The 24,779-nt window shown below is 43.8% G+C and overlaps 1 protein-coding gene across 1 annotated transcript in view; it reads left to right on the top strand.

Moving 5' to 3' along the window:
• The window catches only part of Tll2 (tolloid like 2), a 114,355-nt gene that overhangs the window by 40,989 nt on the left and 48,587 nt on the right, over window positions 1-24,779 (top strand). Inside the window, exons 3-5 of the mRNA XM_042689365.1 lie at window positions 9,881-9,964; window positions 21,266-21,421; window positions 24,338-24,455. Of these exons, the coding sequence (XP_042545299.1) occupies window positions 9,881-9,964; window positions 21,266-21,421; window positions 24,338-24,455 (358 nt within the window). The remainder of the gene's footprint in view (window positions 1-9,880; window positions 9,965-21,265; window positions 21,422-24,337; window positions 24,456-24,779) is intronic.

Genomic DNA, 24,779 nt, shown 5'->3' on the forward strand with positions numbered 1-24,779 from the left:
GCTCTGGGTTGAGAAAGGTTAGGACACAGCAGGTTGGGGTCTGAGGATAACTCCATTTGGAGGAGACAGAAAAGGATGCAAGGGCTTGGGACCAGATGTGATAGCCCAGCACTCAAGAGGCTGAAGTGGGAGTTCTAGGCTAGCCTGGGCTACACAGTGGGTTCAAAGTCAGCTTGAGCTATATAGTAAGAACTTGTCTCAAAGAACCAGTAGCTGCTGATAAAGCTAAGTGATAGAGTAGTTGGTTCAATTCTCACCACTGCACCATAATACAAACAAGCAAGTAAAATGATACAAGAGATTGATCCCTCCTAAGCTGACATGAAGAAGAAAAATCAGTAAGGCTATTAAAAAAAAAAAAAAAAGGTTTTTAGAGCCCAGGGTTAATAAAGAATTGGAGGTTTGAAGGAGAGCTTGATTAAGAGGTTTCCCATGTGCCTCTGCAAATTCTAAGTTTCGGGGAGTAGGAGGGTTGGGTCTCAGCAGAGCCACCAGACACAGGCTGAGAGAAGGTGCCGACAGGCCCCTCTGGTTCTCACCGGTGACCCTCCCTATTGCTTCCATCTTGCCAAGGTGTTTTAATCCCTGTGGCCAGAGCAGAAAAACAGAAGAAAAGGCTGGACTGCAGCTTTCCCATCTGCATAAACACAACTATGTTTCTCTCCCATTGCAAAGAGGTTTCTCTGGCAACTCTGTGTATATATGTGTGCATGTGTGCGTGTGCATACACTCATGTAGGTGTACACCACCAAGTGTAAAGCTCAGGCTCTCAGGCAAAATGTATGCTGTATCCTCATTGTTCTTCTTAAAATCTTTGTACCTCAAGTATGAAATAAATATTTTGAGTAAAATTTGGGAACTACCAAGACTACGTAAGAAGTGAAACTCATCTCAAAACCTCCAGCCATTAGCCTGGATATTTCAATCAGCATTTCCCTATGAGTTTCCAACATGCATTTCATGAGAATGCAAAATCACACTGAATTCTATTGGCATCGTATTGGGTACTATTTCTTAGCCTGTTTTGTTTTGTTGTGTTGTGTTTTGCCTTACAGTATGATTTTTCACTTAGTAAATTCCAAAAACTGTTTAGGAGGTCACATTGTATTCTGTTACATCACATTATACCATAATTTATTTTTTGCCACTCCTCTGTTAGGGATGTAATTGTTATATAGTCTTATGCATTCATTTATGGATGCACATATGTATGTATTCTGTTTTGAAATGGATCTCTACCTTCAATTCTCAATCATCCTAGTTTCCTAAGTCCTGGGATTACAGGTATGTGCTATACAGCTGGACACAAGTCTTCTTTTATCATATATATAGAAAAGATGACTATCATTGTCTTTGTTGCCAATGAACTCAGTACAAATGCCTAGAAGTCATATATTTCCTGTTTAAAAGATTTTGATATAGCTTGCAAAGTTACTAAATAAAATGTTACCAACTTAAAATGCTCCCCCACCACAAGTGTGTAAGAATTCCCATCTTACATAGCACTTGCCAATATTAAATCATTTCATTAACTAATCTGGCAGCGATCATTTAACTCATTTTCCCTTTCCCTTCTGTAGCATTTTGCAATTTGGCATAGCTATAAAAGTTACTTGGCACGGAATCACTTAAGATTACACATTGATCACCATAGTAATTGCCTTGTTTGTTCCTAAATCAACCTTTTAAAGGGTTTTTGCCCTTTCATTCTGTTTTTTTCCTTAATGAATAATTAAAACTTCACGTTTTGCAGTTAGTTTTCAAACAGTGGTGTGCAGGTGGTTCATTGTTGGCCTTGCCTGGACAGCTGCACAGGTGTACCTCTCCAGTTATGAGGTAGAGGACTGGACAAGGCATGGCTTCGAGTCAGATTGGCCCACCTGGGACACAAATTCAATCCTTGACTAGTGGGGGACCTATACAACTTGTTCACTTACTCATGGACCTCAATTTTCTTTTCCGTTAAAAAAAAAAGGAATAAGATCAATGAAATCTGTCTCTGTATAACTAAGTAAGCTAGGAGAGAAAGAGAAAGAAAGAGAATACAATTTTGGTTATTCATAGGATTCTTGTGCATATTACTTAGAACCCTGCAAATTAAAATAACATCCTGAGGATAAGACTCAGGCAATGCCATCCCTACCAATCAAGCTTCCCTTAGGCCCCAGCTCCAGACACACCAGGCTCCATTTTTTTCTTCCTCAGGAAAGAAATCTTGCAGTTTTAGTTTGTTTATAATCTTCCTCAGATAGATACTCCCTTATCAGTTACGCTCAAGTCAAATGTCAACTATGCAGAGAGACCTACTCTGGGCTCCATTCTCCATAAAACTGTTAAAACTGTTACAAGTGCTTAATCCTTCCAGGATATGTCATTGTTTGTGCTAATCCCCCACCTACCCTACCCAGTAAACCCCAGGCACGATGAAGGTCTACAGGAGGTAGTGGCTGTTCACCCTGAGGACCCCAGCAGTGTACTGCTGGATCAGATGCTTAGCCAAGTCAGTGAGTGAGTGTAAATGGTTTTTAGAATTGTATGCTGGAGATAATTCTGTTTTCTTGAAGTGAAGTAATTTTATGCTAGATTTGGGGGGGGTGGAAGGGTTAGGTAGCAGGGCTTGAACTCAGAGCTTTGTGCTTGTTAGGCTGGCACTCTACCAGTTGAGACATGCCTCTAGCCTTTCTTGCTGGTTCTTTTGAAGATGGAGTCTAGATTTTTCTGTCTAGGCTGGCTGTGAACTGCCATCCCCCAGATGTCAGCTTTCTGAGGAATTAGGATGACTGTGAGTCAGTCATGACTTCATGAATTTACCATACTGTGTGATCAAGCAAGGTTGCTTTACTCACCTGGAGAGAATTCCAACTTCTCCATTCACTGTGTGTGCTCTCAGACTCAGTTTCCCTGAATATAAAATGGGAACAGTCCCCTTTGCAGGCGTCAACTTGGAGATTCAATAGGTTACATGGGATGTACTTTCAAAAAATCTGTAGATAAAGAATGGCAGCTGTTGTGTTTTAAGTAAACCTGAGATCAAATAATGTTAAGCCTCAAGAATGAAGAAGAGAGCTGGGTGCAGGTGGCTCATGCCTGTAATCCTAGCTACTCAGGAGGCTAAAATCTGAGGATTACAGTTCAAAGCTAACCCAGGCAGGAATGTCTATGAGACTCTTATCTCTAATTAGCCACCAGAAAACTGGAAGTGGCACTCACAGTAGTAGAGCACTAGCCTTGAGTGAAAAAGCTCAGGGACAGCACCCAGGCCCTGAGTTCAAGCCCCAAGACCAGCACACACACACACACACACACACACACACACACACACACACACACACACACACACACACACACACACACACACACACACACACACACACACAGAATGAATGAATGAAGGGAGCCAGATGCTAGTGGCTCACCCTTGTAATCCTAGCTACTCAAGAGGCTGAGGTCTGAAGATCTCAGTTCAAAGCCTGCCAGGCTGGAAAGTCCCTGAGTCTCTTTATCTCCAAATTTGCTAATAAAAAAAGCTCTAAATGGAGGTGTGGCTCAAGTGGTAAAGCTCTGCCCTTGAGTCAAAAAGCCAAGCACAAGCATGAGGTTCTGAGTTCAAGCCTCAGGTCTGGCACAAAAGATTTTTTTTTTAAAAAGGAAGGAATAATTTTTTTTTTTGATCTGTTTGTGGGGCCTGAACTCTGGCCTAGGCGCTGTCCCTCAGCTCTTCAGCTCAAGGTTAGTGCTCTACCACTTGAGCCACAGCACCACTTACAGCTTTTTTTTCTTTTTGCTTATGTGGTGCTGAGGAATGGAACCCAGGGCCTCATGCATGCAAGGCAAGTGCTCTACCACTGAGCCACCTTCCCAGCCCCAGGAAAGAATAATTAAAATAACGTTTTTGTCCATATCCATGAATATTCACAAGACTTGTTCAAATGAGCAAATTGATGTATGGCACAAGAACCTGTCCTCCTGGGCTTTGGAAAATCCCATCTCTTCCTGCCTAGTTATCTCTGATGTGTGCTGTTAATATTTTGTTGATTAGGTAAAGGGGCGTTGTGTGTACACCAGTGTCTCCTATGATGCATATCATTAAGGTACTTTTTGTTAGAAGCGGAAGAAATTTGAGCTTTCCCAAAGAAAAGCAGCTTGCTCTCAAAGTTGCTAACAGATTGCTTCTTAATTGAACTTGGGAGGTGAATTATATGGTGAATTAGAAAAAAGAACAACTCTGAATTTAGTGAATTGTTCCGTAAAGGAAACTGTGGGATTGAATTGCAAATGCTGGATAGAAACATTTCAGCAGGCTCCCTGAATCACTGGCCTGGCCTGGCCCCCTGTGTATCAGGGAGAGCTTGGACAGCCCCAGAGCTCTTTCAAGGCTTGGAGGGCTTTCTTTCCCAGAGACCAGCTGTAAGCCTGGGTTTCTTATGCAAAGGAGATGTTTGAATGAATCCATGTGATTAATGAAATCTACAAGATCTTTGCTTATCCTCTCATCTATCTATCTATAGATAGATAGATAGATAGGTAGATAGATAGATAGATAGATAGATAGATAGATAGATAGATAGATAGATAGATAGATTTGTCTTGTAATCATTCCTCAGGAAAAATATATCCCATACCACAAATGTATCCCCTCTTCCCCAGCCTTTGTCTGAATCAAGCTATTCTCTCTCTTCTTTGTTCTAGGATCCATGGTCACAGTTATAGCCTGAGCTTCTCCTGTCTTTCTAGTTTTTTTAAGTAAACAGGAACACTTTTGCATCCCATTTACAGGTATGGTGTGGCTTTTCCAGCTCTACATCTGTAGCTCCTTGTGAGCTTGGGCGATGAGGCCTCCTCTTCCAGGGTTCTGAGTAGCTATGCTTAACCTTTTTTTTTTTTTAATGTGTTGTTCTTTTTGTGACAGTGTCTCTTGGCTCTGAACTCCTTATCCTCCAAGTTCTGGGATTATATGTGTTTGCAGCTTCTCAAGGCTTCCAAGTTCAACTTTGACTATTCTTTGTATAAGAAGTCCCTATGCCACTGGGTATGCCCGAGACCAATCAAATCAGACTTCTGAGTATTGAAGCTCAGGCCTTAATACTTTTTAAAGGACTTCCCAGATCATTCAAAATTGCAGCCAAGGTTGAAAGCCAGTTTTCCAAGAATAGCTGCCTCCCTCTCCAGAAAAACTAATAAAGACAATTTTTTTCCAACAGTTAAATCTGCACTAGAAGCAGTTGAGTTTTTTTAAAAGCACAATCTATCTGGACCATTCATTCATTCATTTGCCACCCATCAACATATGTTATTGGGCACCTGCTATGTACAAAGCCTGGATGCTGGGTATTCGGGTTCCCTTCCTTCAAGCTAAGCAAATATAAAAATTAGGGCTGGGAAGGTGGCTCAGTGGTAGAGCGCATGCCTTGCATGCCAGAGGCCCTGGGTTCGATTCCTCAGCACCATATAAGCAAAAAGAAAAAAGCCGGAAGTGGCGCTGTGACTCAAGTGGTAGAGCGCTAGCCTTGAGTTGAAGAGCTGAGGGACAGCGCCCAGGCCCAGAGTTCAGGCCCCATGACCGGACCCAAAAAAAAAAAAAATTAGGCTGTGGGGAATCCACTGAACATAATAAAGGAGATCCCATACCTTGTGACCAAGGCTGTGAAGAGTTTATAGACTGGGGGAATGCAGTGGAGAAGGGTTTATAACCAAAGAGGAGCAGAGTCTCCCAATGGAAGTAGTGGCCAACTGGGTAATTGCAAGACCAGTAGGATTGGGCCAAGTAAAAAAGTAGTTTTGGCTTGGGAGTGTGCATCCAGGAAAGGAAAAGAAAAGAAAAATCTAAACATTATGGGATGGTTCCTTTCTGAGGAGTCTGGATGTGGAAGGAGCCGATGAGGCCCACCACCCCAAGGTCCCTAGAAGAGGATCCTAGCTGGGCCATACTGCTGGGCCTGTCAGTTGTCTTAGGAGTTGGAATTCTTCCCCAAGGGCCATAGGGACCGGGAAGGGTTTTCATCAGGGGAGCAGCCAAAGAACACCAACCAACTTCAGGTCTAATGGGGTCTGACGCTCTGAAACTGCCAGCTTTGCAGCTTCGAGGTAAAAAGTCTCACTACCTGATGATGAGGGCAGAGGTGAGATTGGGTTCTTAACTGTGTTCTCTCACAGACCTGGACAGTATCCCTCTGTGGCCCTCAGGAACTGCTGGCTTCTACCAGGCTCCTCACTTGCTCTTGTTTATTCCTTGGCCTGAGACTGCTGAGAAGGATGGTGGGTTCCACACAGCGTCCCCTCCAGCTGTTTTCCTTATTAACCCCTCTGGACCCTTAGGACAGGCAAATCTCCTTGCCCTTGTTCCCGAAGAAGAGGGTGTTCTAGGGTCTTTATGAGGCCACAAACTTCCAGGTCAGGAAAGTGCTTGGACTTGTTATTAGAACTGGGTCAACCCTTGATTGGCCTTTGGCAAACATTGGTTCTTTCAGTCATATCCAGGAACTGGGGGTTATCTGGTCTTCCTCAACTCCAGAACTTTGCAACTATTCAAAATCGAAGAGAAACAAATCTCTCTCTCTCTCTCTCTCTCTGCTCTCTCTGTCTCTGTCTCTCTCTGTCTGTCTCTCTCTGTCTCTGTCTCTGTCTCTGTCTCTCTCTCTCTCTGTCTCTCTCTCTCTCTCTCACACACACACACACACACACACACATCTGCCCGCTTCAGCATGACTCCCTCCAGTACAGCCATGTGCCATTCCAGCGTACCTTGAACCAGGATTGGGCCCGGGTACAACACCCCCCTCCCCCACTTTTGCAGGAATTAAGCAAGACTTAACTTGCCAACCATCCATGCTGGGCTTCCATTTATATGGAATCTTATTTCAGAGCTCAGCAACTCTGTCCTCTCCTGCTTACTATTAATAATCCCTGTCACATACAAAGCTGTGCAGATACAAAACTCCTCTTACATCCCCTAAATCTTATCTAGATCACTCAGAGTGAAGCCAAAGTCCTAAAAATGGCAGCAAGATCCCCAACGAGCTATCTGTGTAGCCACTTGCCCATGACCTCGTTGCCTGCCATACTTTCCCTTGTTCATTCCGTTCCTGTCATACCCTAGCCTATACTCGGCCATGAACATACCCACCCTAGACCCTTTGTACTAGCTGTGCTGTCCATTTGAATGCTCTTCTCCAGATATGGCAGACTTTTTGTCCGTTTGAATGCTCCTCTCCAGATGTGGCAGACTTTTCCTCTCTCTTTTCAGAGAAATGAAATGGCAGCCCCTCATCCCTAGCATTCCTTGGTCTCCTCACTCTCACTTATTTCCCTCATAACACTTATGAACAACCAACTTGTTGCCTCTTTGTTTATGATGTTTTCCTCTTCCTTCCATCAGAATATAATTTCTATGAGGTCAGGGTAGAGTTTCTTCTGTGTTGCATCCCAGAAAGCAGAAACAATGTCTGGCCTGTAGCAGGTGTTGGATAAATATTTGTTAAATGAACGCATGCCTAAACAAACCCATTACCTCATCTGGTCCTCAACAGCCCATTTAACAGATGGAGGATGCTAACGCCCAAGTTCTCATCCATCCCTGTGTAGCGGAGAGGAGCCTCCTGTAGCTCACTTTCCCTTCACAGATGGCACATTCCTCTGCTGCCGAACCATGTCACACCATCAGGATTTCCCCTGACCTTTAGCCTGAGAGGAAATGATATTGCAACTGGAAGAATACCCGAGGGCCAGGAGCTGGCAGCCCCGGCCCCGGCAGCTGTAGGGAGTGTATGAGTGGATTCTGAGTTGGCCAGAAAGGCAGCAGAAGGAGCAGGATCCAGTGGGGGAGCCTCCTGTCATTAGGAGGGGACCTGTCTACAGGAGGCCTGGCAGCTGCAGCTCCTGCAGAGCCACCAGAGGGAAGAAGGCGCCCTGGGGAGTTGGTACAGGGGCCATTTGCTGTCTCCAGTCATGTTGGGGCCACATTGGGTTCTGGGTAGGGGTTCTGACAAGGAGACCATGTCCTGAGTACCCAGTGTCCCCTCAGGGGACCAGCAGCCCTGGACTAGTCACCTTGTTTTCTCTTTTGTAAAATTTGTAAAATAATTTTGTAAAATTATTTGCCACATGGATGGAGTTCTGGGGGTCGGGGGGACTGTCATTGTGGATTTGGAGAAATTATGGTGGTTTTGTGCAGGTATATATGTATGTGTGTGTGCGTGCACGCACGCATATGTGCACATGTCAGTGCTACTGGGGCTTGAACTCAGAGCCTGAGAGCTGTCCCTGAGCTTTATTTGCTCAAGGCTGGTGCTTTGCTACTTGATCCACAACTCCATTTCTGGCCTTTTGCTGGTTAATTAGAGAAAAGAATCTCACAGACTTTTCTGCCTGGGCTGCCTTCAAACTGCAGCCCTCAGATCTCAGCCTCCTGAGTAGCTAAGATGACAGGGGCGAACACCAGCACCCAGCCAGCCCTCTTGTCTTACGTTTTAACTCCAGAGTTGCCTTCACAGAGGCTGTCCCCCACCACGATGCTCACAGCGCTTCCATTCCCACCCCCCTCACACTGTGATCTGCATGGCATTTTCTTCTTTAAAATCATTTTATAAGCACATGTGAAATGTTCAAGCAGGGTTTCATTGTGCTATTTCCATGCATGCATATCGTGCCCTTTAATCACAATCACCCCTTCTAGTTCTTTCTTATCCCCCTCTTTCCCATCTCCCTTTTAACCTTGCAAGACATTTTAAGTGGATTTTATCATGACATTTTCATGCATGCATACAACACGCTTTGATCACATTCTGCCCTCTCATTCTGTCCTTTCCCACTTCCTGCCCCCTAGTATCCTCTCACTTTCACGGCCTTTTTGTTGATTATGTCTAGATTGCACCTATGAAAGGAAGCACGTGACATCTGACTTTCTTAGTCTGGCGTATATTACTTACTGTGATAATCTTGTTTCATCATTTTTTCCCCCTACAGATGGCATCATTTTATTCTTAATGACTGAATAGTATTCTATTGTGTTTTCTGTCCATCTTCTGATGGACACTAGGCACTAGGCTGGTTCCATGACTGGTCATTGTGCACAGCGCATGGTAATCATGGGTATTCAGCGATCCTCTAGAACATGTTCTGAGCCTGTACTCAGCTGTTCACTTGTTTTCTCACTTGCTGTTTCCAACCCATCTCCCCATTTAGAACATACACGTGTTGGGCAGGCACAGCACAAGCAAGGTCTTCTTCACAGCTGGATCATGATGCTTGCAGCTGTATTGGACACAGCAGAACTAACAAAGGCTTGCTGGTTGGCATTCCCCCGGAGGAGACAAATGTGGACACGTGTAGATGGTGGCCACTGACAGCCCATATGAGCCTGGCTCTTCTCAGAGGGCACACTGTCTGCAGAGTCCAGTTTATGAATGAAACCCAGCAATTTCCTAAAGGAGACTCTCCCCCTAGAGGACACCACGGTGCCTTGCCAGTGCCCAGAGCATCAGGGCAGCAGTTGTCCAGTTCGTCACACATCCAGCTGCAGCAACGCTGTCTCCTACCCTCGGGGCCCCCCGGCCAGCAGCTGCCTCTTTGCATTTAGTCTTGTAGGAATGTTGAGGAAGCTGACTTTGGGCTTGTTTGTTGACTTGGAAAGTTCATTCTGAGTACCCTTGACCAATCGAGAATAATATTTTCATTGATTTATGAATGGTGTATGTGATTATTTAAAAAAAAAAACCCAAACCTTGGCATCTAAACCAGGGCCCAGAACACCATAGGTGTTAGCAAATGGTAGCTAGACAAATTCTGCTGGTCCATAGTGACTGTGCTTGTGGTGGGCTTGCCCCCTTGTTTTTGATGCTGCTGTGAAGCTTTGTCTTCATCCCCTTTTCTCCTCTTCTTCTAGGTGGGCTGGAAGAGCATGCGTCTGAGAACTGGCCAAACACAACAGCTTCAGCTTCGAACACCAGCAGCCAGGCAGCTAGAAAGGGTATGTATATGAGGCCCTCCCAAGTCTCTGAGTACCTTTTATTATTTGTTCATCATGGCAAAATACAGACAAGCCAAAAGCTTGCCATTTTAACATTTTTTTTTGAGACAGCATCTCACTTTGTAGCCTAAGCTGGCCTCAAACTCATAATCTTCCTGCCTCAGTCTTCCAAGTGCTGGGATTATAGGTATGCACCACTATACCCACTTATCTCTTACGAACGTTTTAAAGTACGTCATTTAGTGGCATTAAGTACATTTACAATGCTGTGTGACCATCCGCACTATCTATTGCCAAAATTTTCTGTCACTCTAAGAGACCCTCCTGTACTCATTGATCAGTTATTCACTGTCCCTTGCTCATAGTCTTTGGCAGCTCTTTTTGTTGTTGTTGTTTTGTTTTTGTTTTTGTTTTTTGCCAGTTATGGGGCCTGAACTTGGCCCGGGCTCTGTTCCTCAGCTCTTCAGCTCAAGGCGAGTGCTCTACAACTTGAGCAACAGTGCCACTTCTGGCTTTTTCTGTTTATGTGGTGTTGAGGAATCGAACCCAGGGCCTCATGCATGCAAGGCAAGCACTCTACCACTGAGCCACCTTCCCAGCCCCCTGTCAGCTCTTTTTTTTTGGGTCCAGTTGTGGGGCCTGAACTCTGGGCCTGGGCACTGTCCCTCAGCTCTTCAGCTCAAGGCTAGCACTCTACCACTTGAGCCACAGCGCCACTTCCGGCTTATTTCTTTTTGCTTATGTGGTGCTGAGGAATTGAACCCAGGGCCTCATGCATGCAAGGCAAGCGCTCTACCACTGAGCCACCTTCCCAGCCCCCCTGGCAGCTCTTTTTTGAGCCTCAGTTTAAGCAACTGAGTCAGTGGGCACAAGAAAAGTGTTTTTCTTTGGTGGAATGGAGCAGCTTGTTGCCAGAAAATAAAAGAAAGAGGAGTTTGGGGGAGGGGTGTCATTTGTTGCTTAGGGATTCAGGTAAACTCTGGTAAAAACCAACTTTATGGATGTCAGGTCAATTCTGCTTTTCTGGTTTAAGTCATCTCCCAGGAATTTGGCTTGAGAGTTGAAGCTTCTGAAGGTCTGAGAGGAGAGAAGGTAAAGACCAGAGAACAAGGCGGCTTGGTGAAGGAGAGACTGGTGGGCATGGAGGAAGACACAGCTAGGCAGGAGCTGGGGACTGTGTGAACTAGAGTCCCGTGGGCTGCCAAGGGAAGAGGGAAGGATGGTGGCTGTTGTTTGCAGGCAAGGGCCACCTGTCATTTGGAGCCTGTCCAGAATGACCCTGGGGCCATAAAGGCTCAGACATAAATGTGTGCAGTCCGCCAATCCTAAGAGCTTCTAGCTTGGCAGTCACTGAAGTGTCTTGTTTTTGGAGGAGCTTTTCCCATTCACAGTGATTTATGGCCACAGGACTTTGTCTCACCTCTGCAGGAATTAAGGGTAGCACATGGCAGTAATGTTCCTTCTATGTAAGGTTAACTGTTGAGCAAAAGAATAATGTGTGTTTGTGTGTGTGTGTGTGTGTGTGTGTGTGTGTGTGTGTGTGTGTGTGTGTGTCAGCACTAAGGCATAAACTCAGGGCCTGGATGCTCTCTCTTAGCTTTTTTGCTCAAGGCTAGTACTCTATTACTTGGACTACACCTCTACTTCTAGTTTTTGCTGGCTAATTGAAATAAGAATCTCATGAACTTTTCTGCCCAGTCTGACTTCAAATTGTGATTCTCAGATCTCAGCCTCTTGAGTAAATAGGATTACAGATATGACCCACTGGCACCCAGTAAGAATAATGTTTAAATATCAGAATCCTATGGTCACATATGGCTACAGACAAGCAGTAGTTGGTGGTAAAAATGGACTCCAGGCTGTGGGCATGAAGCCAGAGGGGTTGGTTATTTCACTGCAGTGATATGCATACCACATCTTATTCTTCCTCTACTATTTATATTATTTATTGTTGCACAGACCACCCTTGAACTTTACTTTAAATGATGCCTTGTTATCTTTTATGATTCTGTGGGCTACCTAACCCAAGTGGTATCTATCTCTTCATCCTGCGGTCACTCATTTGACTGCATTGGCCTCACAACTAGATTGGATGAAGGGTCCCGCAGTAGCATGACTCACCCCTGGTGACCAGTATGCCTTCACCTGGCCCTGACCCCTCATTACTGTCTTGCCTGAGACTTGCTCCAGCATGGTGGCTGCTTCTCCAGAAGGAAGAAGCAGAAGATGCTAGTCCTGAACCAAACAACTACTTCTGCCACCGTCAAAACAAGCCAAAGGGCCAGCCCCAAGCTCAAAGAAAAGGAAGTAGATGCTACGGTAGGAAGACTCGGCATGAATTCGCAGACAAGTAGCCATATCTGGAGACTAGTATTTCATCTTACTTCCTCACCATCAATTGCTGTTATCAGAGTTTAAGTATATATATCACGCCTGAGACTATCAAGTAACCCAACCAACTAAACTGAGAGAGTCACACACATTTGGGATTGAGCCCTGGCCCAACCATTTGATAGCTGTCACTGGATGAGTTATCCAATTTCCCATAAGAGGCTTGGAAGAATTAGAAATAATATTTACATGAAGCCATGCCAAGATTGTAAAGGTGCTCAGTGAATATAGCTCTTCCCCTTCTTTCTCTCCACCTCCACTTCCAAGACTGACACTCCACAGCACTGAGAGCACATCATCCACCTCTGGACTGGGATTCCACAGCTGTTCAACAGCTGCACAGAAACACAATCACAAAAGAAGGACCGGAAGGAATGAGGCTGCAGTCCATTAAAATTCGGCCTCTAGCTGGGTTGCGTACAGGACGCGCATTGGCAGCAAAAGGCCTTAAACTTTTTAAGGTAGATGATAATGATGATCTCCCCATACCCACACACCTCTGAGGCTGGCAAGATTCATAGTGTGGAGTCCTCCAGCTGGGCCTGTTGGTTTGAAGGGAATAATAATGTCAAGTCTAGGCCAATGCTTCCACTCTGTATTATTTAGCAGCACACCAGCAGCTGTTTGAGCATCCAAGGCAAGCCAGAGGAGGAAGAAGACCCCAGCGGTGCAGCAAGGACAGACTTGTGATGCTCTTTCCTCCATCCTTCCTGTCCTTTCCATCCTATACCTTTGGGACACTCTTGGACACCAGCTTGGGGTGCCTTTTGTTTTGGTTTAAATTAAAGATAATGTGTGTGGGTCTCAGATTCCTCTTTAATTGCAACCTGCCCTTCTTCCGCCACCCCAGAACAAGAGACCGCCCAAGCAGGAGAAAGGAGGGGGAGCTCAAGGCCTGCTCATTTCAGCAGAGATTTATTTCCTGGCATTATGTGGCTCCCTTCAGCCCTGACGGTGGGATTTGTGTTTGCAGCTTTGGGGAGGGGTGAATTTCGGAACTGCTCCCTCAGTAGCCCCAGCATGGCCTTTGGTGAAAGGACCCCCTTCCCTAGAGCCGGGCTTTCAGAACACATTTGGGGTTGTAATGGGGTTAATGAAATGGGGTGTGTAACTGCTCCATGGACGAAGCTGTGACTGGAGCGAGACTGAATTCCAGAAGCATATTCATAAAAGAGAATGGGCTTTCCACTTTTAGATACAGGCCCTTAGGCTTTGGGGGCAAAAGCAAAGAATAATAGAATCTGACAACTAACCTGTCACCCTCCAGTGTTACTGGTGGCAGTTATTTAGGTATAACCACTCACTTGAGCCCCTTGTTTTAATCTGTCCTGAGAGCAGACCTTCATGGTGCTAACTGCTGCTCTCCAGCAGCCTTACCCTGAGCCTTCCTTACCCTGAGCATTTGCTTTCATTGCCAGATTTAGTGTTCCTCTCACAACCATGCAGCAGGAAGTCAGGCGCCGAGGCCCAAGTGGTTTGTCCAAAGCTACACAGGTGGAAAGTGGTGGCATTTATCTTAAGCTTAAATTCCCCTGTCCCTAACCCCTGCATTTTAACCTTTCATCTGTATCACTTGCTCCTCAACATCACCAAGTTTTGTCATTGACAGTAAGCTTTAAAAACTGCAGCTGCCAAACTCTACTCTATGCAGTTGAGTCATAATCTCTGGACAAGGGGAAGAAACCGGGACTGTTTTGTTCCCCCAGTCCTGAGGCTCAAACTCTGGGCTGGGGTGCAGTCCCTGAGCTCCACTTGAGCCATAGCACCACTTTGAGCTTTTTCGGTGATTAATTGGAGATGAGTCTTACAGACTTTCCTACCTGGGCTGGATTCTAACTGTGATCCTCAGATCTCAGCCTTCTGAGTAGCTAGGATTACAGGCATGAGCCACTAGTGACCAGGACTTTTTTTTTTAAAGCTCCCCAATTTGATTCTTTTTTTTTTTTTTTTTTTAGTACTATTACTGGGGCTTGAACTTGAGCCTAGGTGCAATTCCTTAACTTTTTGCTCATGGCTGGCCCTTTATTACTTGAGCCACGGCTTCACTAATGGCTTTTTGGGTGGCTACTTGGAGATAAGAATCTCATGGACTTTCTTGCCCAGGATGGCTTTGAACCGAGATCCGAGGTCTCAGCTTCCTAAGTAGCTAGGATTAGAAGCATGAGCCGGTGGCTCCCAGTTCCCACTTTAATTTTAATGTGCAGCCAGATTTAAAAGCCATTGTGGAGAATAATCTATAGTTCTTCTTTTCACCAAGGCGCTGTTCTTTAGTCCTTCAGGATCGTGGCAGGCAAGGTGCACATTTTCCCATCACTCAGGGGTGAGGATTTTACAGATGGCTGCACAGTCACAGTATTTCCTTCCGGTGCGGGAATGAACAGTTGCCTAATCTAAAAATTGCAGTTCCTCGCTTGAGAGGGCTGGGTCAGGCCTGGTTCTGTTTATGACACGTCTGTGCCTTCAGCTGGAAATTGGAACGTTGAATAGCAATGGCTGCTCTGTTCCTTCATGGAAGACAGGGTCCATCCTCAGAGCCAGGGAATTTAAATGTGTTCTATCCCCCCACTCTACCCCTAGCGTGGTAAATCCTTTCAGACACCCCTGAGCTCCTCTTCAAATGCAAGACTCTTGGCCATAATAAATAATTACATCCTTCTATTTGGACTCCAATTCCAGATAGTAGTAATCCAAGAAAATCCAATAATGACAGTTGCATTAAGATCCTTCTTCCAGGCTAAGCAGAACATCTGTTTAGACATATTTTTAATCGGCAAATGCTTCCTGTGTTGAGTCCTCGGCAAATTAAATTTCTCACTGGACCGAAGGGGAAGCTGTCATTCAATAATCCATCTCTGGAAATTACACCCCAGTCTCTTTCCAGGTGCACTTAAGATTTTCCCATGCTGTCTCGGCTGCATAAAAGCAGCCCTTACAATGCTAGGTCACATGTATATATAGCACAGCTTGTGGGAGCAACATGGGATGTCTTACTGTTATTCCCTCGAATAGAGAAGTATTTTTGCCCATTCTCCAAAGGAGAATTGGCAGCAGAGGAAAATTAAGAGACTTGTTGAAAACCATATGGGAAATGAATAACAAACTTCCACTTGCTACATCGCTGCCTGTGATTACTTAAGACACAATTCTCAGGATGTAAACATTAAGGCTTTCGTTGCTGCCAACATTTTAGAGAGGTTTCTGCCACAGAATTGTTTGGACTGTTGGGCTGTTTATTTTTAGAATAGCTTGTCCATTCTCTAATTCATTCATCCAAATTACAAAAATATTGAACGCACACCACTAGTCAGGCACTGCCGTGTATGGAGCGCAGTGCTAGACAAGCCGGCCATGGTTCCTGCCCCCGTGGAGATTTCGGTCCACTTGAACAGTTGAAATCCCAAGGCAATGGATTTTAGGGCTGGCATCATAAATTAGAATATTCATAAGGGCATGTAAATGAGCAAATGAGCTGGATGGAGCAGTGAAACCTGGGAGAGAGGGTCTGACAAATGGCAGAACAGGGACGATGTGGAGCAGATACCCCTTCACTTTGGTGGGTTGTACCACAGTGGGAGATGGGCTGACTTTCACCATTTATAAAGAAAATTTGAATTAGTTCGTGAAATCTCTTGACTTTTAAAATTTGGCTTCTAGAGTGAGATTTAAAAAAAAAAAAAACATACTGTGAGCCAAAAGTGTCCAAGCCAAACAAAACACATCTGTGGGTTGGGTTGATCCCAAGACTGCAAGTGTATGACTTCTGTTCTAGAAATTCCAGCAGTAAAACAATTAATTTTAGGTTTAAAAGTGTATTACATTCGAACTTTCTAGATCCGCCAACCAACTGAACTGGTAGAAACCCTTTCTGCAAGCATAGAAATGGTGTGGGGGGGGGCAGTGTAGAAATATTATTTCCCTGCTCTAAATTATAAACACAGTTGAGGTCAAAGGAAAGAGGGTAAATGGCCAGGATTAGGAATGAACAGGGAATGTTAGCTCATAGAAGTAAATCTCAGGTGATAGAGCATCCAGGCAGGTACTGAAATTGGATTGTGACTTAAGAGGTCAGGAGCTGTAATCTTAATGCCTACAGAGGTTCAGGAGCTGCGCTTTAATACCATGTGAAACACGAAGCAAAGACAGAAACCTCACATGAAATAGATGCTCTCAAAGGAGATGCTCAGAGGACAGGAAAAAGATGCTGCTATCCATCCCAATCTGTAAGGGCAAGCTCTCCTTTACCATACACTCAATCCCAAAGCTTTTTCCACATGCAGACATAAAATCATACTTTCTCTATGTGGAAACTCCAGACTGAGAAGCTAACACAAAATTGATCTGGAATCATAGAATCCCACAACCCTTATTGATACAAAATACAATTGCAGCCGGGCGCTGGTGGCTCACGCCTGTAATCCTAGCTACTCAGGAGGCTGAGATCTGAGGATCGCGGTTCAAAGCCAGCCCGGGCAAGAGAGACCGTGAGACTCTTATCTCCAATAAACCACCAGAAAACCGGAAGTGGCGCTGTAGCTCAAGTGGTAGAGCGCTCGCCTTGAGCTGAAGAGCTGAGGGACAGCGCCCAGGCCCAGAGTTCAAGCCCCACGACCGACAAAAAAAAAAAAGAAATACATTTGCATCCATGAGCCAAAGCACACAGCACTTGCCTAAAAATGAACTTAGGACCCCAAAAGTTAGTCCATGGAGGAGAACTGGCAGACACAATAAATTGGAAAAAATAGTATCTCAGTGGAATGACAATGAATATGACTGAAATGAGTCTTGAGCCAAAGGAAGAAGTTGAAATAATAATGGGGGAAAAGAGACACTGTGGAAAAAGCACTAGCTGCAGTTCAACAACTAATAACTATATTCATTGAAACTGAAATCAGAAAAATAATATATTGAACACAGTTAATGAGGGAAAAAAAGGGAAGTAGAAAATCCTTGCACATCATTCATCTAAATCTCAACACTGAGAGAAAAGACATAAAAATGTGTGTGGGGGGGCGGCGAGGGGAGGCAAAGCAACATGGAGGCTCTCGAATGAATATCCAAAATGTATAGTCAATAGCAATTCTAGAATGTGAGAGGACTCCCATACAAAGACTGGAAAGAGGTCTATAATCTGATTGATGAATTAGACATTTCCAGAATTGAAGGAAGATGTAGAGCTTCTAGAAGAAAGAATGATACTGATTGGTCTCCCAAAATGAGAAGTAAAATAAATGCATATACAGATAATCATAAAAAGATATCTGTTGTTGACAGAGATGAAGGTGACAAGGCATAATGGGTGGGGGCGGGCATGCTATCTTTGAAGAGCTGAGAGAAAGGGATCTGTCAATCTAAATTGACAGATATTGCATATTCCTCCATGCATTGCTTTGGAAAAGGAAGGATAAGACAGGTACAGATAGACAGAATTTATTGCCATCATAGAAGAGTCTGAGAAGATATACTTCCACACAGGAGAAATGGAAAGCAGGAAGTAACAATGAGCAAGAAAATGGATGGATTTGAAGGGAATCAACATTCAGCAAAACCATTGACAATAAAGACTAGAGTAGAAATTTTAAAGGAAGTCAATACAAAATAAAAATTTCAAGTTTTGAGCGTTGTAAAAAAATGTGTTATTGTAACGATGATATAGAGGGGTTACAGTTATATCAGTCAGGTAGAGAGTACATGTCTTTTTGGACATATCATCCCTTCCCTCAAATTCTCCCAGTTTTTCCCTCCCATCTCACCCACAAATTATATAGTTCATTTTCTTTTTTAAAAATGATTTTATTTATTTATTGTGTGTTTATGTGATACCAAGGAATTAAACCTAGGGCCTCATCCACAATAGATAAGCACTCAGCCACTAAGCCACATTCCCAGCCCAGTATAGTTCATTTTCAACATAGTGCCCAGGGAGTACCATTACTGCATTTGTTCATCCTTTGTTCCTCCATTTCTGGGCCTCCCCTTCTACACTGTGAGACATAAATGAACATGCAGAACAAAAAGAGAAAGAAAACAAAAACAGCAAAAAAGAAAAAACCTCTTGTTTTAATTTTCTGGAATTAATTTTGATAAATATTATTTTGTATGATCAGATGCACATAGGTATTATGCTTTTCTGTTTCTCTCCTAAGAGTATCCTCCTTTGGTCTCACTCTGTGTGTGTGTGTGTGTGTGAGAGAGAGAGAGAGAGAGAGAGAGAAATTGTGTATTTCTCAGAATAAGACTAGAAGATGAGAGATTCTGTTTTCTTCACATCTATATTCCATTTCACCAATTCTTTATACTTTGTTGGACCAAGTATAACATTAAAAAATTAAAGGAAGCTGGGCACCAGTGGATCATGTCTGTAATCCTAGCTACTCAGGAGGCTGAGATCTGAGGATCACAGTTCAAAGCCAGCCCAGGCAGAAAAGTCCATGAGACTCTTATCTCCAATAAACCACTAGAAAACTGGAAGTGGCGCTGTGGCTCAAATGATAGAGTGCTCACCTTGAGCTGAAGAGTGCAGGGACAGCGCCCAAGCCCAGCGTTCAAGCCCCACAACCGACAAAAAAATATAAAATTAAATAAAATAAATTAATTAATTAAAGGCAATGTTAATGAATAGAAAGGGAGAACTGGGTCTGTGATTTGTGCCTCTAATCTCAGAAGATATCAGGAAGATCACATTTCAAGGCCAGTCTGGCAAAAAGGAAAGAGGAGGATAGCATAGAGTCCCAATATTTAATGCAAGGACACCGGCCCAATGACCTAACTTCCTCTACTTGGCTCTACCCATTAGAGAAGTCTAACTATTAGAAAATAGTGCCACAGACTAGTGATCAAGGCTTACACAGGTGTACCTTTGGGGAATACTTAAGATCCATAACATAACAGGAGGCTACTATGAAAGTAAAAAGAAAACTTATCATCTAGAGAATGTATTTGGGACTTATGTATCTGATTAAGGTTTGATTTTCATAGCATATTAAAAATAATTGTAACACAGAAAGAAGAGGATAAGGCGTAGACAAAGGATTTAAAGAAATATTTTTCCAAAGAAGATACACAGATGGCCAAAGAGAACATGATGTGATGTTTAACATCATTAGTTACAAGGGAAATGCAAATAAAAATCACAACTCCACATCCATTAGGAAGATGATGATAAAAAAAATTGACAATAACAACTATTGGCAAGGAACTTTGTAGTGCATTTCTGGTGAGGCTGTGAAATAGGGAAACTGCTGTGGAAAACAATCTGATAATTACCCAAAAGACTAAAACAAACTTACCATTTGACCTAGCAATATACCCAACCAATTTATGCTCACCAAAAAATATGTACATGAATGCTTGTAGTAGTTTTATTCATAGGAGCCACATAAAGGAGGAAACAAGCAGTTGAGGTCTGTCCATATAATGGAATATTATTCAGCTATCAAGTGGAACGAAGAACTGATTCATGATACAATACGAATGAACGTGAAAAAAAAAGAACAAGATGCCAAACGAAAGGATCCAGACACAGAATGTGTGGTGTAATTCCATTCATATGAATCTCCAGAATAGAAACACAGATCCATCAGAACAAAGCAGGTTACTGGTTTCCAGGCCCTGAAGGGAGAAACGGGGAGTGGTTGTTCATGGCTGTAGGTGCTCTTTTTTGAATGATGAACACACTGACAGTAAGGAAGTGGCTTTACTGTCCCAGGCCTGCACCAACTAGATAATTGCACGTCTCTGCGAATAGTCTAGAAACCACTGAATTGAATCCTATGTAAAGATAAATATTATGATTATAAATCACACCTCAGTTTTTTTTTTTTTTTTTTTTGTCGGTCGTGGGGCTTGAACTCTGGGCCTGGGCGCTGTCCCTCAGCTCTTCAGCTCAAGGCGAGCGCTCTACCACTTGAGCTACAGCACCACTTCCGATTTTCTGGTGGTTTCTTGGAGATAGGAGTCTCACGGTCTTTCCTGCCCGGGCTGGCTTTGTACCGCGATCCTCAGATCTCAGCCTCCTGAGTAGCTAGGATTACAAGCGTGAGCCACCAGCGCCCGGCCACACCTCAGTTTTTAACAAAAGGAAAAAAAGATATAAAGAAATCATAAGAATAAAAAGAGAAGTAAGTAGCTAGATAAATAAAGCTAATGAAGTAAACCCATGAAAATAATTTTAAAAGCTATTTTTCAGAAGCCTACCACTTGGACTCAAAACATTAAGCCTCTGTGTGATTTCACTACACCTAGATTCCAGATTTCTCTCTTTTAACTCTGATATTCTTCCCAGCTGGTGATACATAGCTGGTATAAAATATCAATGTATTGCCCAGGTTGGCCTTGAACTCAAGATTCTTCTGCCTCAGCCGCTGAAGCGCTAGGAGTACAATTATGAAGTTATGAACCACACACACAACCAGCTCCATTCCACTCTTAAAGGGTCAGATATTCCAAGAGACTGAAGTGCTGGGAGATTTTATGAGGCCCTGCTTTCCACAAGGTTCATCTTTCTAAGAATTTCTTTCTTTCTTCCAATATCCTGACTAAATTATTTCGGAACTGACAAAATTGGCAGTCTCAGCTTGCTCTTCTAAATGCTTTTGGCTCTGAGAAGAAAGTTCACCCCAACCTCTATCCACCACCACCACCCCATGGCTTAAAATTATCTGGGCCCACTTGATTCTGTGACCCCAAGGGGACTGTTTCAAAATCTCACAGAAACCAGATCCATCAGAGGCAGGTACACTTGTTACACTTTCTCATTACTATCCAGAAACTACCAGCCCTAGACAGGTAAAATGCCCCCTTTAGGGATTCAAGTTTTAGCGCCCCCTTCTGTACATTCATAGCAAATGCAGTTGTACACAATGTGGTCAGTGTACTCAGAGCAAAGAGTAACTGTGCCTGAATGTCTTGCAGATGACAAGGAGGAAACCATACTTCTACATAGCTCTGACACCTCCAAAGCGACAATCAAGACCTTCTCTGCCCGGGTCCGCAGAGCCACAACCTCGAGGACAGAGAGGATATGGCCTGGAGGGGTCATTCCGTATGTTATTGGAGGGAACTTCACAGGTCAGTATCCTAAGAAAGGCATATTTGGACTCCTGAGTATAAGTAGGAGAGACTTGGTGAGGCTGAGTAGATTACCCATGGGACCTGGCCCATCACATTCAGGGAAAGTGCTGTCCTTGTTGAGAATATGTCCTTAAAAAAAAAAAAAAAAAAAAGGGAGGGGGGCGCTGGGAAGGTGGCTCAGTAGTAGAGTGTTTGCCTTGCATGCATGAGGCCCTGGGTTCGATTCCTTAGTACCACATAAGCAGAAAAAGTCCGGAGTGGTGCTGTGGCTCAAGTGGTAGAGTGGTAGACTTGAGCTGAAGAGCTAAGGGACAGCACCCAGGCCCAGAGTTCAGGCCTCACAATCGACAAAAGAAAGAAAGAGTGAGGGAAAGAGAGAAAGAAAAATGGCAGGGTGCTGGTGGCTCACGCCTATAATCCTAGCTACTCAGGAGGCTGAGATCTAAGGATTGCAGTTCAAAGCTAGCTCAGACAGGAAAGTCTGTGGAACTCTTATCTCCAATTAACCACCAGAAAACCGGAAGTGGTGCTGTGGCTCAAGTGGTAGAGCAATTGCCTTGAGCTGAAGAGCTCAGGGATAGTGTCCAGGCCTAGAGTTCAAGCCCCATGAACACCACCACCAACACTAACAACAAAAAACCTTGGTCGTAAAGCTTCATTAGTGAGGAATATTATTCTTCTGGTCTTTTAATATATATATATATATATATATATATATATATATATATTTTTTTTTTTTTTTTTTTTTTTTTTTTTTAGCCGGGCACCAGTGGCTCATGCCTATAATCCTAGCTACTCAGGAAGCTGAGATCTGAGGCTCACAGTTCTAAGCCAGCTTGGTCAGGAAAGTCCATGAGACTCTTATCTTCAGTTCATCACAGAAAAAGCCAGAACTGGAGCTGTGGCTCAAGTAGTAGAGTGCTAGCCTTGAACAAAAAGAGCTCAGGGACAGTGCCCAGGTCCAGAATTCAAGCCCCAGTACTGGCAAAAAACAAAAACAAATATATATATATATATATATATATATATATATATATATATATAATTTTTAAGTAGTTATACAAAAGGGTTACCATTCAACACGTCAGTTTATAAATACAATGTATCCTTTATCATTTCCCCACCCCTCCCAACCTAACTTTCCCATTCAATTTTCCTAGTTTCATTGGATTTACAGTGAATATGATGATTGTATTGCGCCTCTTTCCTCTCTTCATTCAGCTGCCTCCTCCCTTTGACCCCCACACTGTCACATTTCAGGCACCAGCTTCTTGGTATTCACTTTGTTGGACTGTGAGTTCATTTTTCTAAGGAGTTACATCATCTGAATTCTCCCCTGCACATACCATATTTTGGTTAATACATTTGTGTACATTTGCATACAAGCCTGTATGTGTTTAGTTGCATACTTGTAAACTAGATCTTGAAGGACAGACAGGTTTACACGGTGAGTAAGTGAGGACTGTGAACAGAACAGCTGCATGGGATGGCTTGCCATCCTCTGCTCAACGAGGCACCCTAGGCTGACTGCCCTAGCCAGAGGGCATCAGTAGCCTGACTCCCCAGATCCCAATTCTAGCTCCACCCTGGCAAATGACTTAATTTCTTTGTTCCCTGATCCCTGTACTTTGAATGGGGGGGGGGGGATTATGTTTTCTACTTTATAGAGCTGTTTTGAGGACTTCTTTCCCAGCATCATTTATACCTTCTATAGCACTTACCCTGAGCCTAAAATCACTTGTATTTCTTTTACTTTTGTCTCTGCCCAAGCTCTGTGGGAGCAAGGATCTTCCCCTTCCCATCCACTTTCTCTTCTCTATGTCCAGCACTTTGGACAGGGCCTGGCACAGCCAAGCCCTCACACATCTGCCCACCCCAGGCCTGCAGCTAGGACTATGCTGGTTGAATGCTGGAATAAATAGGCATACCAACCAACTTCCCAACTTCTCTGTGCCCTTTGCAAGGCTTCACTTCCCTATGGCCCTGTGCCTCCACTGTAAAAGGGGATTGAGGAAGGCTGAGTCCTAATGACTCCCCACAACCACTGAGAACCACAGATAAATAAGTCGGACCTAGAACTATGTAGACAGAGAGAGGTGCCTGGAGTTTGGGAGTTCTGGGACCTGCCCAAGCTGGTCATTCATCTTTGCTTATGGCTTCCTAGTGCCAGAACCTTAATCAGGTGGTGCCATAAGATGGCTAAGAATTGACCCAGCTCTCTAGGAGTCCCAAAATATGCTTGCAGAGAAAAATACACACCCAAAGATTGGCATGTAGGGTAATGACTAGGGCAATTGATCTTAGTACCTTAACTGTGTTTTTTCAAGTCCGGTGTGTTCTTTTGACCAAAGACTTACATTACTTTTATCATAATTATTAATATACACACACGCACATATTAGAATTTCGTTTTTTGTAAGGATTTTCGTTATTCTGTAATTAGTAGAATTGCTATGTTGGTAAGTATGCTAGAAACAGTTTGGACTGGAAGTATTAAGGTATCTGAAAAAAGTAAACAGCTAAGTTATTCTCCATTCTGTGTATGTTGTGAGGGACAATGCGACACTACCCTCATATCTTCTGCACCATTGTGGGAGTTTCTTCCAGTACCTTTTTGTTTTCTAAGAAGGTATCTATTGGAAGTGGCACTGTGGCTCAAGTGGTAGAGCGCTCACCTTGAGCTGAAGAGTGCAGGGACAACGCCCAAGCCTAGAGTTCAAGCCCCATGACTGACAAAAAAAAAAGAAGTTATCTATTTACTTTTAATACTTTGAATGCAAACAGTTAATGCACTTATAATTAGCAAGTTTTCAAAAGCCATTGGAGCAAGCTTTGTCTCCTCTGCTACGACCTAGCCCCTGAGGATGGTATGACCCCAGGGGTGAAGTGACCAGCACTTGTTCTGTCTTCCAGGGAGCCAAAGGGCCATTTTCAAGCAGGCAATGAGACACTGGGAGAAGCACACCTGTGTGACCTTCATTGAGAGGACGGATGAAGAAAGCTTTATTGTGTTCAGCTACAGGACCTGTGGGTGAGTTCACATAAGTAAGGCCACCTAACCAGAGTCCCAGGCAACAGGTCAGAGGTCAAATGAGTCTTGAATTGTTTCTTTAACACTATGTATTTCCAGTGAGCTGTGCTCTATAGGAGTCCCGGGATTACCGTAAGCTCTTTGCCCTCTGTGAAATTACAGTCCCCATGGCAAAGCAGGTTGGTCAGAGCATGACTCCAAGCAGATTTGTTCCTAGAGAGTCCTGTCACCAGAACAGCAGAGGACAGTGCTTTATACAGAGAGAGATTTAGATCAGTGACTCTACTGAGGTTCTGATGGCAGATGAGGTCATTTCTCCTTCTA

Source organism: Dipodomys spectabilis, unplaced genomic scaffold (assembly GCF_019054845.1).
Source record: "Dipodomys spectabilis isolate Male_0828 unplaced genomic scaffold, ASM1905484v1 ptg000125l, whole genome shotgun sequence".
Lineage (NCBI taxonomy): Eukaryota > Metazoa > Chordata > Mammalia > Rodentia > Heteromyidae > Dipodomys > Dipodomys spectabilis.